Below are 13,853 nucleotides of genomic sequence, written 5' to 3'. Positions count from 1 at the left end.
GTTTGACCTGATGGTGGCAGCGTTGTCTCTGTGTTCCAATGTCTAAATACACACACACTGATACAGAAGTTAGTCTTTTTGGTTTATTACTACTGATGAAAGATGCTGCTTCTCTAAGACACAATTCATTTGCTTCATTCACCAAAAATATTTGTCCTGATTCGTTTAAGTATTCATTAATTTAATTTCTGCATAACTACTGTTGAGCAGTAAGCTTAATACCATTAATAAGTTACGTGACCGAGGTACTGGGTCTCTTGTTCAGTCATGACTGAGGAACGTCTACCTGTTTACTAACTCACCAATTTTGATTGGCTTCTATTATGATGATAAGTTCTAAAATCCCTCAGCAGCCTGTACTGCTGAAAATACAGTCCAGTCGAGCCACCGAGCAGCCTACGACGAAATGTTTTCATGGAGACATGACAGATACAGTTTTAGATGTTTGGTGTAAAACAGTAGTGAAGTAGGACTCCTGCATCCTGCACTGGGAGTTAGCGGATTGGCTCCATAAACAGATTGGGTTGGTGCAGTACAATAAAAAGCTGCCCTCACTGCTTTGCTGAGGACAGAAAAACTTTTTGGTTTTGGTCCTGCTCATGTGAGACTTGGAGAATTCCCTCCCAAAGCGTGGAACTACAGTGACTAAAACTACAGCTTAAATTTGCCACCCTGAAGATGGTGTTTCGCCTCCGCAAAAAAAAAAAAACCTGGAAGAAAATACCAAGAGCGGCTGGACTGAACACTCATTCAGTCAGTAAAAGCTGTTTCGTGAAAAATCGTTTTGAGTGCGTGATATCTTGGTTGCTGTGACCTCTAAAGCATCAACAGCCACTGAACAGAAAGCTATACACAGACTTGTAAACAAACACTTGCTTTTTGGCCTCTGCACCTCTAAAACTAATCCAGCGCCCTGGAGCTCCGCAACACTGGAAGTGAGCAGATGATTTTCAGTGGAGAAAACAAGTAGCCTCAGTGTAAATGCTACCAGAGGAAAATCAAATGACTCACATTTGAATCCAAAGAAGAAACCTAACTCAACCTCAGGCACCCGTTTACACTGCACAGTATCATTACTTTGAAACCCTCAAGAGATGCAGCAGAGAACTGAATTAATAGACACGGTCAGGCTGAACTCCTGTGTGCTGAGACAGTAAACTGGAGCTGGCATGGCGAAATAATACAAGTTTGCAATCATACTGTGATGTCAGTTCATTGGCATCATTAATTAGCCAAGCAACATCTTACTCCCCATATTTTGCCACTGAATTTTATCAGCATTTAGTCCTTTGAGTAACGAGTCAGTCAGACAATTTTCTAAAAATCATGCTGGATCCAGATTTAAAACTTTTTTTTTTGCATAGGTAAGATGAATCAGGATATTCATTAATGCTAACTGATAATATAATTGCAGTCATTTTTTCAATACTTTTAGTTGAATTTCATGGCAATGTCGAAAAGCTCCACACTGCAGTGGACCCACAGAAAGCAGCAACGTATCTGAAGCATCACCGCTCACAGAATGCATCACTGCAGACTTCTATGTCAAGCAGTGAACTGGGTCAAGGTAAGAGGATTATAATGAAGTACCTGGACACGACAAGTGGGAGAATGAGCATCTTCAGCATCCTCATCAGCAGCTCCCCAGGAAACTGGAAGTACTTCACCTCCTGTCAGGAAGAGAGACAAGAAATAATGATAGCAGGTTATTTTAGGAAGTGCAGCTTTCAACAAGTGACTTGATGAACAGGAGCAGATGACTATAACAAAAACCACTCAACCCAATGGACAGAATGTCTTGCTCTGGACTCTTTTTTTTTTTTCTTCATCTCTTTGTTTGTGAGTTGTTTTACAGATATGGTTGCATCTATGTAGGTAGTAACCTCAACCAGCTGAACACAGTGTCAATGTAAGAGTTTAGGAATGACATTGTGCTGTACTTTGGTTTGTTATTGTACAGTTAATAGTTCAGATCAGACTCTTACAGTAAAATAATATCCAGCTGTGATGGAGCTCAGGGTTCATCTGTGTAACTAATTATTTAACTTTGATCATTTCAGTGCAGTTTATAAACTTTGACTCTACGTGTGACTATCTGAAGCAAGTTGTTGTGTTGAGTTGTGCCGGCTCTCTTTGGATCCTGCTGCTGGTATTAATAACCTCAGAAAAAAGACTTCTAACAGCTGGAAGCAACAACCTTAACCTAAGCTCCAGTTTGGCATTTCAGATGTACCTGTACTCATTGCAGTGTTCATGGGTGCTCGATTGGCTGCTACTCAATTTAGCTGTTAGTCCGGTGGTAAAGCCAATACGTACTTTCTGTGTTAGTGTGTCCACAAGACTCCTTAAGGTTATGTGTGATGTACATTTTGAAGTTCAAGTTGTCACTAACTGCTATATTCATTAAATAAGTGTAAAGTCACAGACAGCCTTTCAGAAACATTCAAAGGAACCCAAAGTGTGTTTCGTAAATAGTGTTTGCATGAATAGAACTGCGTTGTAAAAGTCTGAATGTGTCTGCGCATACATACGAGGTGTGTCAGAAAAGTTCCAGGACTGGTGTCACAAAAGATATACTTCCAACCCAAACTACTAACGAGGAGTTTTCCCCTTCAGATGATCAACCGGCACGTCTACAAAGAGATACTGCGGCATTTGCTTCGTTCAGTGTGCAGGAAGAGGCCAGAGCTGTGGCAGGACAAGTGGTGGCTGCTTCACCATGACAACGTGCCTGCTCACAATGCCCTGAGCATCTGACAGTTCCTGGCTGAGAAGAACATCTCCGTGCTGGAGCAACCTCCCTACTCACCCCACCTGACTCCGTGGGATTGTTTCCTCTTCCCCAAACTCAAGGGGGTCATCAAGGGGACCTGTTTAGAAGACGTGGACGACGTCAAGATGGCTGTGACGACGGAGCTGAGGAGGATCCTGGAAGAATCCTTCCAGGAGTGTATGGCAGGGGAAGTATGTTAGACTCCAGGGGGATTACTTCGAAGGGGAAAATTCTTAGTTTGTAGTTTGGATTTGAAATGTATCTTTTGTGACACCAGTCCTGGAACTTTTCTGACAGGCCTCATATACTGCGGTGTGGACATGCACAAAGAGAGCTTCAGACCCCCTCGTACTCAAAGTCGTTGCTATTGGAGCCAGTTCTTGCTTTCAGCATGTGCAGACTGATGCAGACTTTGGAAGCAGACAGCTGAGACGCATGTGGTTCTATTCATACTACAACAGGTACACATTGGTCTGCAGACAGTCACACTGGGGGCTCCTGTGGATGTCTCAGACATGCTGTAATTTTGTACTTATCACAGGACACAGCAGGTGTTTTCAGTTTGGGCTGTAGCTCCGTGTCAATGTGATTATTCCTGAGGTGTGTCGAGCACAGTGAGCAGACATAGCACATGATCTCTGGAGAATTTAGAACTTCCTATAATATTTGGACACCTTTGATGAATAGCACGTACAAATCAAAGTTATTCCGAAGTCCAGCAGCGACTACTTTAGATAATCTCTCCTTAAAACAAGCATTTGTGTTAAGCAACACTTTCTTTCCTGGCACATGCGCAAATGGCGCACTTCCAATCCAGACAGTCCACGCAGTCAAAACTTTTGGGCTACAGGCGGATGTCTGCAGAGGGGTCCATGCAGACCCTTACAAACTTGAATGGATGACAAGATTTACGACACCCTTGCGGATGCATATGTGGAAAACATGAATTGGTCTTTATACTACTTTCCTAGTCTGTGGGAGTCCACTTGGAGGACTGTGTTACTGCTGAACATGCGCACTGTTGCCATTCACGAGGGTCTGCATGACATCGATATCATCACCTTCCTACGTCCACCAGATTTTCCTTGGACTCCTCCGCATATGACTGCATCCAGCTCAAAATCTGTGTACAACTACAGTAGGAGGGTAATGGTGTGCATGCTCTGCAGAAGTATGTATATGTGGAATATGCAGATACAACTGACGGCACATGTTTGCAACAGGGTCGTCCAAGCAGACTAAAAAAGTAGCGTAATGGCCACAACTACGCATATGTGGTTGTCTGCAGCTTTCAGTGACACCTGGACATCAGAGTTTTATTGAATGAGCTTGACCTATCAGATCCAAAACCTTTCCAATGATACTGTGGTGGCTGTGACCCGAACAAAACTAAACTAAACTACTTATTTGTTTACCTCTAGAATCAGTATCTTCATCTAGCTTGTCTTCAAATGTGTTTATACTCGAGTTTTCTTTGATTCTTGTCACGTCCTCCAAGCGTTTATATGCACTATTGCACGTTATTAACTGTCTCCTCTCTCCATTTACCTCTGTCTAGGTATTTATGACTCTGGAGCTGCTCCGGTGTTAAGTACTTGCCTGCAGATCAGTTCAGTGTAAATGATCTCTCTGCTTTCCTTTTCTCTCCCCCTTTACCCTCACCCCAACAGGTTCAAGGAGTCTTTATTATATATCTATTATTATAATTTGCGATGCAGCCAGCAGTAAAAACAATCAATCCCTGCAACAATCGCACAGAAACAACAATAAACTACAAAGATTGCCACCATCCCTGAGTCACCAGAGGTCTTTTCCTGTTAAAAATGCATTTCTTCCTCTCCACTGTTGCTTGGTCGTCGAGAATCTTTGGATTTGTTGGATTTTCCGTGTATGGTTTTAGCCTTAACATTTAAATTTGTCAGGTAATTTGTATTATGTATAATATTGTTGGGAGGTCAACAAGATTATTTATTGGTTAATTTAGATATTAACCTTAATATCCAAATTTTTAAAGCAAATTCGTAATACTACATCGGAAAGCACTTGGTTTTAAATGTAGTACATAAATACCAGTGACTTGACTTTTATTCTGATGCAGAGCATAAAGTCAGCATACTTCTTACTGTGTGACGCTAGTTGACTCCCACTTTGTTTTATGGCAATAAATCCTGTCAACCGAGCTTTAAAACTCTCCCCAAACAACAGCACAAGTCTAGGGTGTGAAAAATCAACCTCATCGTGTATTCTGGTCACGGCCCTCTATTGCTCAACAGGTTACGTGCGTCACCAGAGACCCGTGTCAGTGAAAGCAATACTTTTTGGTGACTGATCATTTGTGTTGCTCAAGGAGTTAGAAGAAAAGAAAAGAGAGTCAGGGGGTTGCAGCTAAACACAGATTTAAGTCTAATTTGAACGGAGCAGGAGAGCAACCAGAGCACGTCACAGAGAGCTGTGTTGACGGTTTGGCAGATGTGTGCAGCTCTCACAGGACTTGTGTGTTTTTGTCCACCAGGCTTAACTCTGGCCTCCGTCCAGGGCAGCTGGACAGGAGGACAGCTGTTCTCTATCAGCTGTGCTGTTTCCATCTCCTTCAGCCAGATCCCGTATCTCCACCCTGTCAAAATGAGCTTGGCAGTGAATCAGGAGTAAAAAAAAAAAAAAAAAAGAAAAAAAAAAGAAAGCCTCTTTCCTTCCAAGTCATCTCTGTGCTCATTGTGTGCTTAAAGAGATCTGCAGCAGGAGTCAGTGTCCGATAATCCGGGACTTTAAAGTGTATTTGTCCTCCTTGCACCAGGATAGGATTAGGTCACACTGAATACTGAATGTGTCACAGAAAAGCTTTTACACGTTTTATTATTCTGTGATTAGGTTTGTAATATAATGTGTGGGCTCATTTTATGTTTATGTTCTTCACGTCTGAAGTGTGGGTGTTTTCATAAAGATGCAAAAAGGTTCAAATCTATTATTTATTCATTTATTTGAACTCTCTTTAGCTACACGATTCAGGCTTTACCGTAGGATTTTTTCAAAAATGTAAAAGGCATTCAAAAGGTCTCATTCTTGGATAGTGAGCTTATAAATGCGAGCTACAGGTGGGCCCCAATGATACTCTTATTTAACAGCATAATGGACACACAAAAGCTCTGTTTTTAAAGGTGATTGAACAATTATTGGGCAGCAATTACTAATCATCAGTCGTCATAACCATCATTTCTACTTTTTTCACGATGTTGTACCTGTGCTGAAAAAACTACATTGTGTGAATAAAAGTAATGCCACTTGAATCTGAACTTAAAATAATTGGAAATTATCCAAAACACACACAATGATAGACACCTTTCGATTATGATAAACCTCCATTCGACTTTTTTAATTTAAGTCTCCTCACTCTCAAAGTGAAATGTTTGGTTGTGATTTAGCAGCTAATGAGACAGATTCTTCCTTCAGGGGCTGGTGAAACTAAAGCAGCTTTATTCTGGAGGCAGACACAAACTAAAATGAAACTGTGATGTATGTCTGTATCTGCTGGATGTTAAATTGGAAAACTGCTAACAAGTTAACACGATAAGCTTAATCAGGAAGACTCTCTTCACATTTTACTTTGAAAGTGTTCTTTCCAATCAGATTTGACCTAAACCTCTGACTCTGAGGAATGATTTTATAGCTGTTTCCTCCTTGGCTTCTGTCAAGTTTCCATCAGAACTGAACTAATCCTGTTTTACATCACATCACATCCATCCACATCCCCATCATTGTTCTTTATTCTCCTTCCACCACCAGCTGTGTCCAGAGTCCTTTTGACGAACATTAACGATTTAATGAAAATACAATACACACAATTCTCCATGTTGCTAAGAAATTAGGACACATTCATGCATAACGATCTCCCAGTTTTTAATTACTCAGTAAGAGCTTCAAACATCTGGTTGGAGAGCAGAAAAGCCAGATGTAGCCAAGCCTGGGAAAAATGAAAGGTTAGCAAGTAAAATAAATCTTTTCCTCCGAGTAGCTGAGAAAGAGCGATCAAAATGAACTAAAAAGAAGCTGTGTGGTCGTTGTTTAAGTGACTGAACATGCCAATCGATGGGACGGCTAATGTGGCATTAATGCATAAGTTGCACTTGTAGGAATGAGGACATAAAGAAATGCTACCAAAGTCTGCTGCATTGCAGTTTCACAGTTCGGCAGTGACTCAAAGCAGAAAGCCTCCTGACCCTGCTTGGCCTTCAAACAGTTGGTATTTGTCCAGACTTAATCCCATTGAAAATTGGTGGGATGATACGAGGACAATTCTTAAAGTTTTCTCTTTTCTTCAGTGAGCTTTAAAACTACTTTTTTTTGTGCACGTAAAAGTTCCTCAAACTTACAAAGCCCAGTCCAGAGCAAACAGAGATATTCTCTCCCTCAGGAAGCGCTGCTCCTTACATGCCTGAAATGTCTGGTTTGAAGCCTCACTTCTGTTGCTTGTTTACACAAAACAGAGCCTTTCAAACAGAAGCTGAGAAAATATGCTGCAGCATCATACAGTCTGAGAAAAAATGTGTGCTTCTTAACATTAAAGCATGTAAAAAAATATGCTAGTAGACCCCAAAAGTAAACATAGAAACCTTTGACAGGAATGACCTGTTTAAGTAAAGAAAGAGAAGGTAATATAGAAACTACAGCACTACCAGCTGTTAAAGACGAGAAGAAAAAAAAAAAAAAGTAGACCATTGCCAAAGATTGATCTTCGTTGATGCAGTGCCTAATAATAAAGCTGATAAACAAATGACACTTAAAATGGACATTTTGTAATCATTTTCATAAAATTGATAAATGGAAAAACTGATCAGTCACCTGGAAAATGTAAAAAACGCTCCAACATTTAGCACACTTTCAGATCCATCAAATCAGGTTCCAGCGATTAGAACCTCTTTAGGCAGTGACATATGGAACGTATCTTATTTAAACCCCTGATGTCTACAGACTGCTGTTCTCTCGGATGTTTAAGTGTGTGGCGTCATCATGCTTAGATTTGAAGAGCTCAGAGGAGAGACTCTGGATCCTCCACATTATTTGTACCAGATAATTTCACTGTGATGAAAATCATATACAAGTGAAGTAGATTTCAAATAAAGGATTCAGGTATTTGCCCAAGAGCAGAACATCTGAGGCAAAATGAGCCTCCAAGAACCCCCAAATTTCATCCCAAGATCTGCAGGTAATTTTGCTACTAACGATGTAAAAGTGCTGCGTCTACAGTCAGAAAGAGATGGAACAGATTTGACCTGCAGGAAAAAGCCTTTACTGTCTGAAAACACAATTTTTTAGAGACATCCTGATAATAAGGAGTTACAATAGTCTAGAGAAGAGTAAATACATGGACTAGTTTTTTTAGCGTCACTCAGACACAGGATGAACCTTAATTTGACAATATTGAGCAGGCGAAAATCCTATGACTTGTTGTATTAAAGGTCTAATTCTTTTGAGGTTCATGGAAGATATCATGGACTCATGGAGCCACTGCTGGAGCTGGAACCTCTGCCTGGACACTCCCCCTCAGATTACAGATTAAGACACAAAGAAAGGCTCATATCTGGCTTAACTGACCAAACTGAATCAGGAATAAACTACATAGCTGGAAAAATGGAAGTTATGTTGTCGTTCTCATATAGATCTAAATATCTATGACTAAATGTCGGATCGCTTTTAGCCCAACCAGTTCACTTCTTTATTACCTCATTTATAAATCAGACAACTGCAAACATCTGAGATTCACAACTGAAGTCCATGTGTTGTGGTAAAATCATTTGAACATTTTTCTTGATGTTACGGCTGCTTCAAAGTTAGATACGGCCCAGTTTTAGTCCATCCATCCATCCATCCATTATCTATACACCGCTTAATCCTCACTAGGGTCGCAGGGGGGCTGGAGCCTATCCCAGCCGACTTAGGGCGAAGGCAGGGGACCCCCTGGACAGGTCACCAGTCTATCACAGGGCCACACTTAGAGACAGGACAAGCACACTCACATTCACACCTACGGACAATTTAGAATCACCAATTAACCTCAACATGTTTTTGGACTGTGTGGGAGGAAACCGGAGAACCCGGAGAGAACCCACGCTGCACGAGGAGAACATGCAAACTCCACGCAGAAAGATTCTGGTGCCCCCACCGGGACACGAACCGGCGACCTTCTTGCTGCGAGGCAACAGTGCTAACCAACTGCGCCACCCTGCAGCCCTGTTTTAGTCCAAATATTATAAAGTATTTGCTACAACTACATGTCCAGAGACTCATAATATGAAACTGATTGAAGAAGACAATTGGGAGTTCAGCTGTGGGTGAACTACGATGATATTGGTGGCGTAAAAGTGAGGAAAATACAAAGTCTGGTGTTTGGGTATCCTCTACGGAACTCTGTAGTCAGTTATGATGAAAACAATGACAACCATCACAGCTGTTATTTATGGAAGTCCTCATTATTGATTAGAGCCTATCAGAGGCTCTCTGATTTTTAAAATTAAAAGCTTTTTCTTTCTTTCTTTCTTTCTTTCTTTCTTTCTTTCTTTCTTTCTTTCTTTCTTTCTTTCTTTCTTTAACTATAAAAATGTTTTACTATGTTAATAAACAAACTTAAAATCTCAGAATTTTTGTCAGGAAGGTGAAATTGAAAGTTGTGATTGAAACAGGTGCATTTAAAACTCTTTAAGTCACACAAGTAGAGCTGCAGCGATTAATTAATATATGATGAGTTGTTTAAATTAATTGTCAACTATTTTAATAATCAATTAGAACATTTTGTATAGGACACAAGTATAAACTCTCTTCTTGCAGCTTCTTCAATGTAAATATTTTCTGGTTTCGTTCCTGGTCTCTGACAGTAAACTGAATATTGTTGAGTTGTGGACAAAACCAGACATTTAAGGAGATCGTTTTGGACTTTGGGAAACACTGATTGACTTTTTTTCACCATTTTCTGACATTTTCTAGAATGTCAGGAAATGGCATTCTAATTAACTGATGAACTGAGCAAATAATCGCCTTCGACACAAGTCATACGTATATGGATTCTGCTGCGAGCACATGCAAATATAAACATGTACTCACCTAAAAAACCTTCATACAATCAGATCTTTTAAAGACAAACAAAAAAAAAAAGATGTTTTATTTTGAGTGTGACATCATTATAATAGACATTTATACTTGTATCATATGAAGTCTTGGATGTGCTTGATGCTTTTATAACACCTGTTTCCATGGCACCTGATGCCCTGATGAAGAGCTGAAACACGTTGGTTCATTCATGTATTAATAAAGCGTTTTTGTATTTAAAATCAACCAATAGTAAGGACTTCCTTCAGCAGGAAGTGGGACAGTCGTTATTGCATCACCTTGACAAAGTTTGGTGGTAAACACATAGACTGTATAAAAGATGGACGTAGCAACCGGCCCTGAAAAATGAAGCCAACCCGGAAGTGTCAAAAACCTGCAATATCACTCTGTCCGCTAGTCCTGGCTCCAAAAAGCCCTGGCTCCCATAGAAATGAATTGGAAAAGAAGTGATCACAGATCACGAAATATCGCATTCCTACAGCTCAGGATTTTTTTAGTTTTCATGGTCAAATCCAGAGATCAGGTGGCCAATCCGAAAATAAATCAATACTGAATTTTTAAAAATCGTCAAAATTTTGCCGTGGCTGGCTTGATTGACAGTTGGCAGCGACCATACAGATGAAGCGAGCAGAAGGTGGTAAATGTGGGCAGGCAGAGAGGGTCTGCCTCTCAATCCGTCTGACCAATCGCTGCTCCTATGGCTCCGCCCCCCTCCGACGATTTTTGCTTCACTGGCTCCAAAAATTCAAGATGTCAACCAGGAAGTAGCAAAACCCTGTCTTCATTTTCAGAAACCAACGGGTGACGTCACGGTAGCTACGTCCATCTTTTATACAGTCTATGGGTAAACAGGACATTACAAACAGAGACAGTCTGGGTTCGAGGAAGCACAGACTGAATCTGTTTGGTGAACTATAGCTCACTTTTAGACCAATCATTTAAATAATTCCTATTTGTATATTGCCATCTTTGAAAGCATCTTGAACCAAATTTTTAGGAAAGATGGACAACCGAAGTCCATATATGGCGTTTAAATCATTTAAATCACCATTTCTACATGACATGGGTACACCAAGGCTGTTACTGGCTTTTGAAAAACAACAACAAAAAAACCTATTTATGTCATATTAACATGCTAATTATATTCCCGTCTTATCATGTGTTGTGTGTTTATTTGTACATACACATGGACTGTTGAGGCGCCTGACAATCATCCCTCCGTCCCTCCCACGTCAGAAAAGCAACCCTCTTATGTGTGTTTCATCTGTGGAGCTGCTGATTAGCGCTGAATGCTCGTTTGTCTCCCTCACATTAAAATAAATAAATAAATAGCATTCGGTAAATATTTATGCTGACATTCTGTCATTCTAACATGAATATTTAAACACATGAGCCATTTAAATGACAGCAATTTAAAAAAAAAAACAGCAACAGCCATGTAAGGGTCTGCTGGACTTTCACTTTTGAACGAACTTTAACCCAATGCCAAGATGACATTTAAACGTCTGGTCGACATTTCTCAGTGGGAGAAAACATGCTTCAGGAGAAGACTTTCTATGTGTCGCACGTTCATACAGGATGTGCGGTGAAATGCAAAGTGACTCTTCCACAAGGCTGTGCAGTAACAATAAGATGTCATCGTGTAAAAAGAAAAACCTTCATAATGTCAAGTCATGATGTCGCAAATAATAAAGGAGGTGGACAAGGTGACGCTAAAGTGCAGCCTACGTTGTGCAGTCGTGTGTGTGTGTGTGTGTAACTATATGTTATATACATATTTACATTGATTCAGTGGCTGTAGCTGACATGTGAGGAACACAACTGAAGAGGAACTGATGAGTAGTTGAAAATAACAACCTTGGTATTTCAGTAATTTTAGCCCTCTGAACTCAAACAGCCCACTAGCAGGTTCATAAGATATGCCATTTTTAAAAGTCACCAAAATCACACCACTTACCAGAAAGGGCTTTTCAGCTTTTTGATTAAAGTAATTGTGTGTGATTTTGCGTTTTTTTGGGGTTTTTTTTTCAGGGAAAAACAACCAATTCGGAGCTAAAAATGGAGACATTTTTTTCAAAATCACTTCATTCTACATCTGTCAGAAACTTAACAATTTGTTCACCCCAGATTAACTGAAACTTAAAGTGATTTTTATTCAGAAGGAGAAGAAATTCAAAGAAAACCGCTGAGAAGGAAATACAAGTAGAAAACTCATTTGGAAATAACTACCCTGGTATATAAGTAACGTTAAAGTACAAAGGAGTGGACAATTTATTTTGTTATTTCAGGGAGATGAGTCATGTGAACTCTCATGACTTCTTCCCTCTATGCTTTCTTTGTTAATAAATCAGATTTTAATCTTATAAACCAAACTCCCTATAAAGCCTTGAATATTATATCATGTTGTTATAGCCAACTTGTATCTTACAGAAGCTGGAGTTGAGTTTTTTAAAATAAAGAAATAAAAAAATATTTTTAAAAAAATTTAAGAAATGAAATTAAAACATAAAATAAAAATGAAATAAATTAAAAATAAATTTTAAAAATAATAAAAAATATTTTTTTAAAAATATCTAACATAAAAATACATAAAAATGAAATGAATTAAAAACAAAAAAGAAGCTGACGTTGTAGTAAACCCTCAGTGAGAAATCCTTGTAATTCACTCCTGCTAAGGTCAGACGAAACAGCCACCATGTCCAACTCTGTAAACCTTCGGTATAGCATCTACCTGAGTGCGTACGTTATTTCAACGAGCCGACCGAAGTGAGTGTGGGATGAGAGATGTCGGGGGGAGATGGCTGGCAGGACGGTTGGATGGAGGGGCTACAGGGCGAGGCGGCTGCATAATGACAGCTAAAGAGCTTTTCTGTCGAGCATTAAGCAGAGAGAGCTTAGTTTGGTGTGTAAGAGCAGGATCAGCACTCGCATACCAGCAGCAGAGAAGGTCTGTCGCTGCTCTGCTCTTCTTGCACTCATGCATTAAGGGTCAGTGTCTATATGCCTGCGTGTGTGTGTGTGTGTGTGTTGTGTGGTGCAGCTGTTTTCAAAGCACCAGTCAACTGGGAATTGGTTTTCAGAGAACAACAAGCAGCAACGCTACGTACAACATTATGTACTCTACAGCAATGAGACCTGCTGCGTCGTTAATCGATGCGTTAACAACTGAATTTTTAACTGATGCATTTTCATTGTGACAAATGTTTAATGTCAGCCTCGGTATGTATTTGTTGCATCATGACATCAGTTGTTTCAGGCTCCAGATACTAGTCGGCTACGGTTTTATGTAATAGCAGCAGCAGCAGCCAGTGCAAAAGTTGATTAAAAACTCAAGGCAAGACACCAAGACGCTGCAATATTTTATGTTTCTGTTTTACAGCGGCTATCCTGTGATCCAAACCCCAACCACTCCTCTACCCCCCTTCATCCCCACCCTAACTAACCTCAACTGGTGGAGGCAGATGGTCGCCCGACCTGAGCCTGGTTCTGGCTTTTCCATGTAAAGCAGAATTTTCTTTTGTTCCCTTTCACTTTTTCCAAGCGCTTGCTTAACAAGACTCTGTAGATTTGTTGGGTTTCTCTGTGCAAAGTTTGTAAGGTCACCTTCCCCTTACTACGTGAAGTGCTATAAGACGACGTGTTGTGAATCGGCACTATATGAAATAAAACTGAAATGAATTGAATATAGTAACATCAACAAAAGCAGATTTTTTTCCTGCTATTTATGACTCTATTTGGAAAGAAGAATGGATTCTTCTACAAGGCTAAGAGACGTAGTTATTTCAGATTTTCATTCATATTTGACCTTTAAGGTAATGCACATTTCAGGGACAACTGGCATATTGTGCTCCACTGGAGGCTCCATGTGAGATTACGCAGCCAGAGTGGAGGATTTTATCAGTGGTTTCTTGTGAAGCTTTTGGCCCACAAAAAAAGCAGCTAGTGCAGTCATGAACAATGCTGTTGGAAGTATATTTCCAAC

At 40.1% G+C, this 13,853-nt stretch overlaps 1 protein-coding gene across 1 annotated transcript in view; it reads right to left on the bottom strand.

The window, feature by feature from the left end:
* slc1a7b (solute carrier family 1 member 7b) overlaps nt 1-13,853 on the bottom strand; it is a 52,243-nt gene that overhangs the window by 25,235 nt on the left and 13,155 nt on the right. Inside the window, exon 2 of the mRNA XM_008296827.1 lies at nt 1,591-1,670. Within this exon, the coding sequence (XP_008295049.1) occupies nt 1,591-1,670 (80 nt within the window). The remainder of the gene's footprint in view (nt 1-1,590; nt 1,671-13,853) is intronic.

The sequence above is a fragment of the Stegastes partitus genome, unplaced genomic scaffold (assembly GCF_000690725.1).
Source record: "Stegastes partitus isolate 25-593 unplaced genomic scaffold, Stegastes_partitus-1.0.2 Scaffold25, whole genome shotgun sequence".
Taxonomy (NCBI): Eukaryota; Metazoa; Chordata; class Actinopteri; family Pomacentridae; genus Stegastes; species Stegastes partitus.
This window is presented reverse-complemented; position numbering and strand designations above follow the sequence as displayed.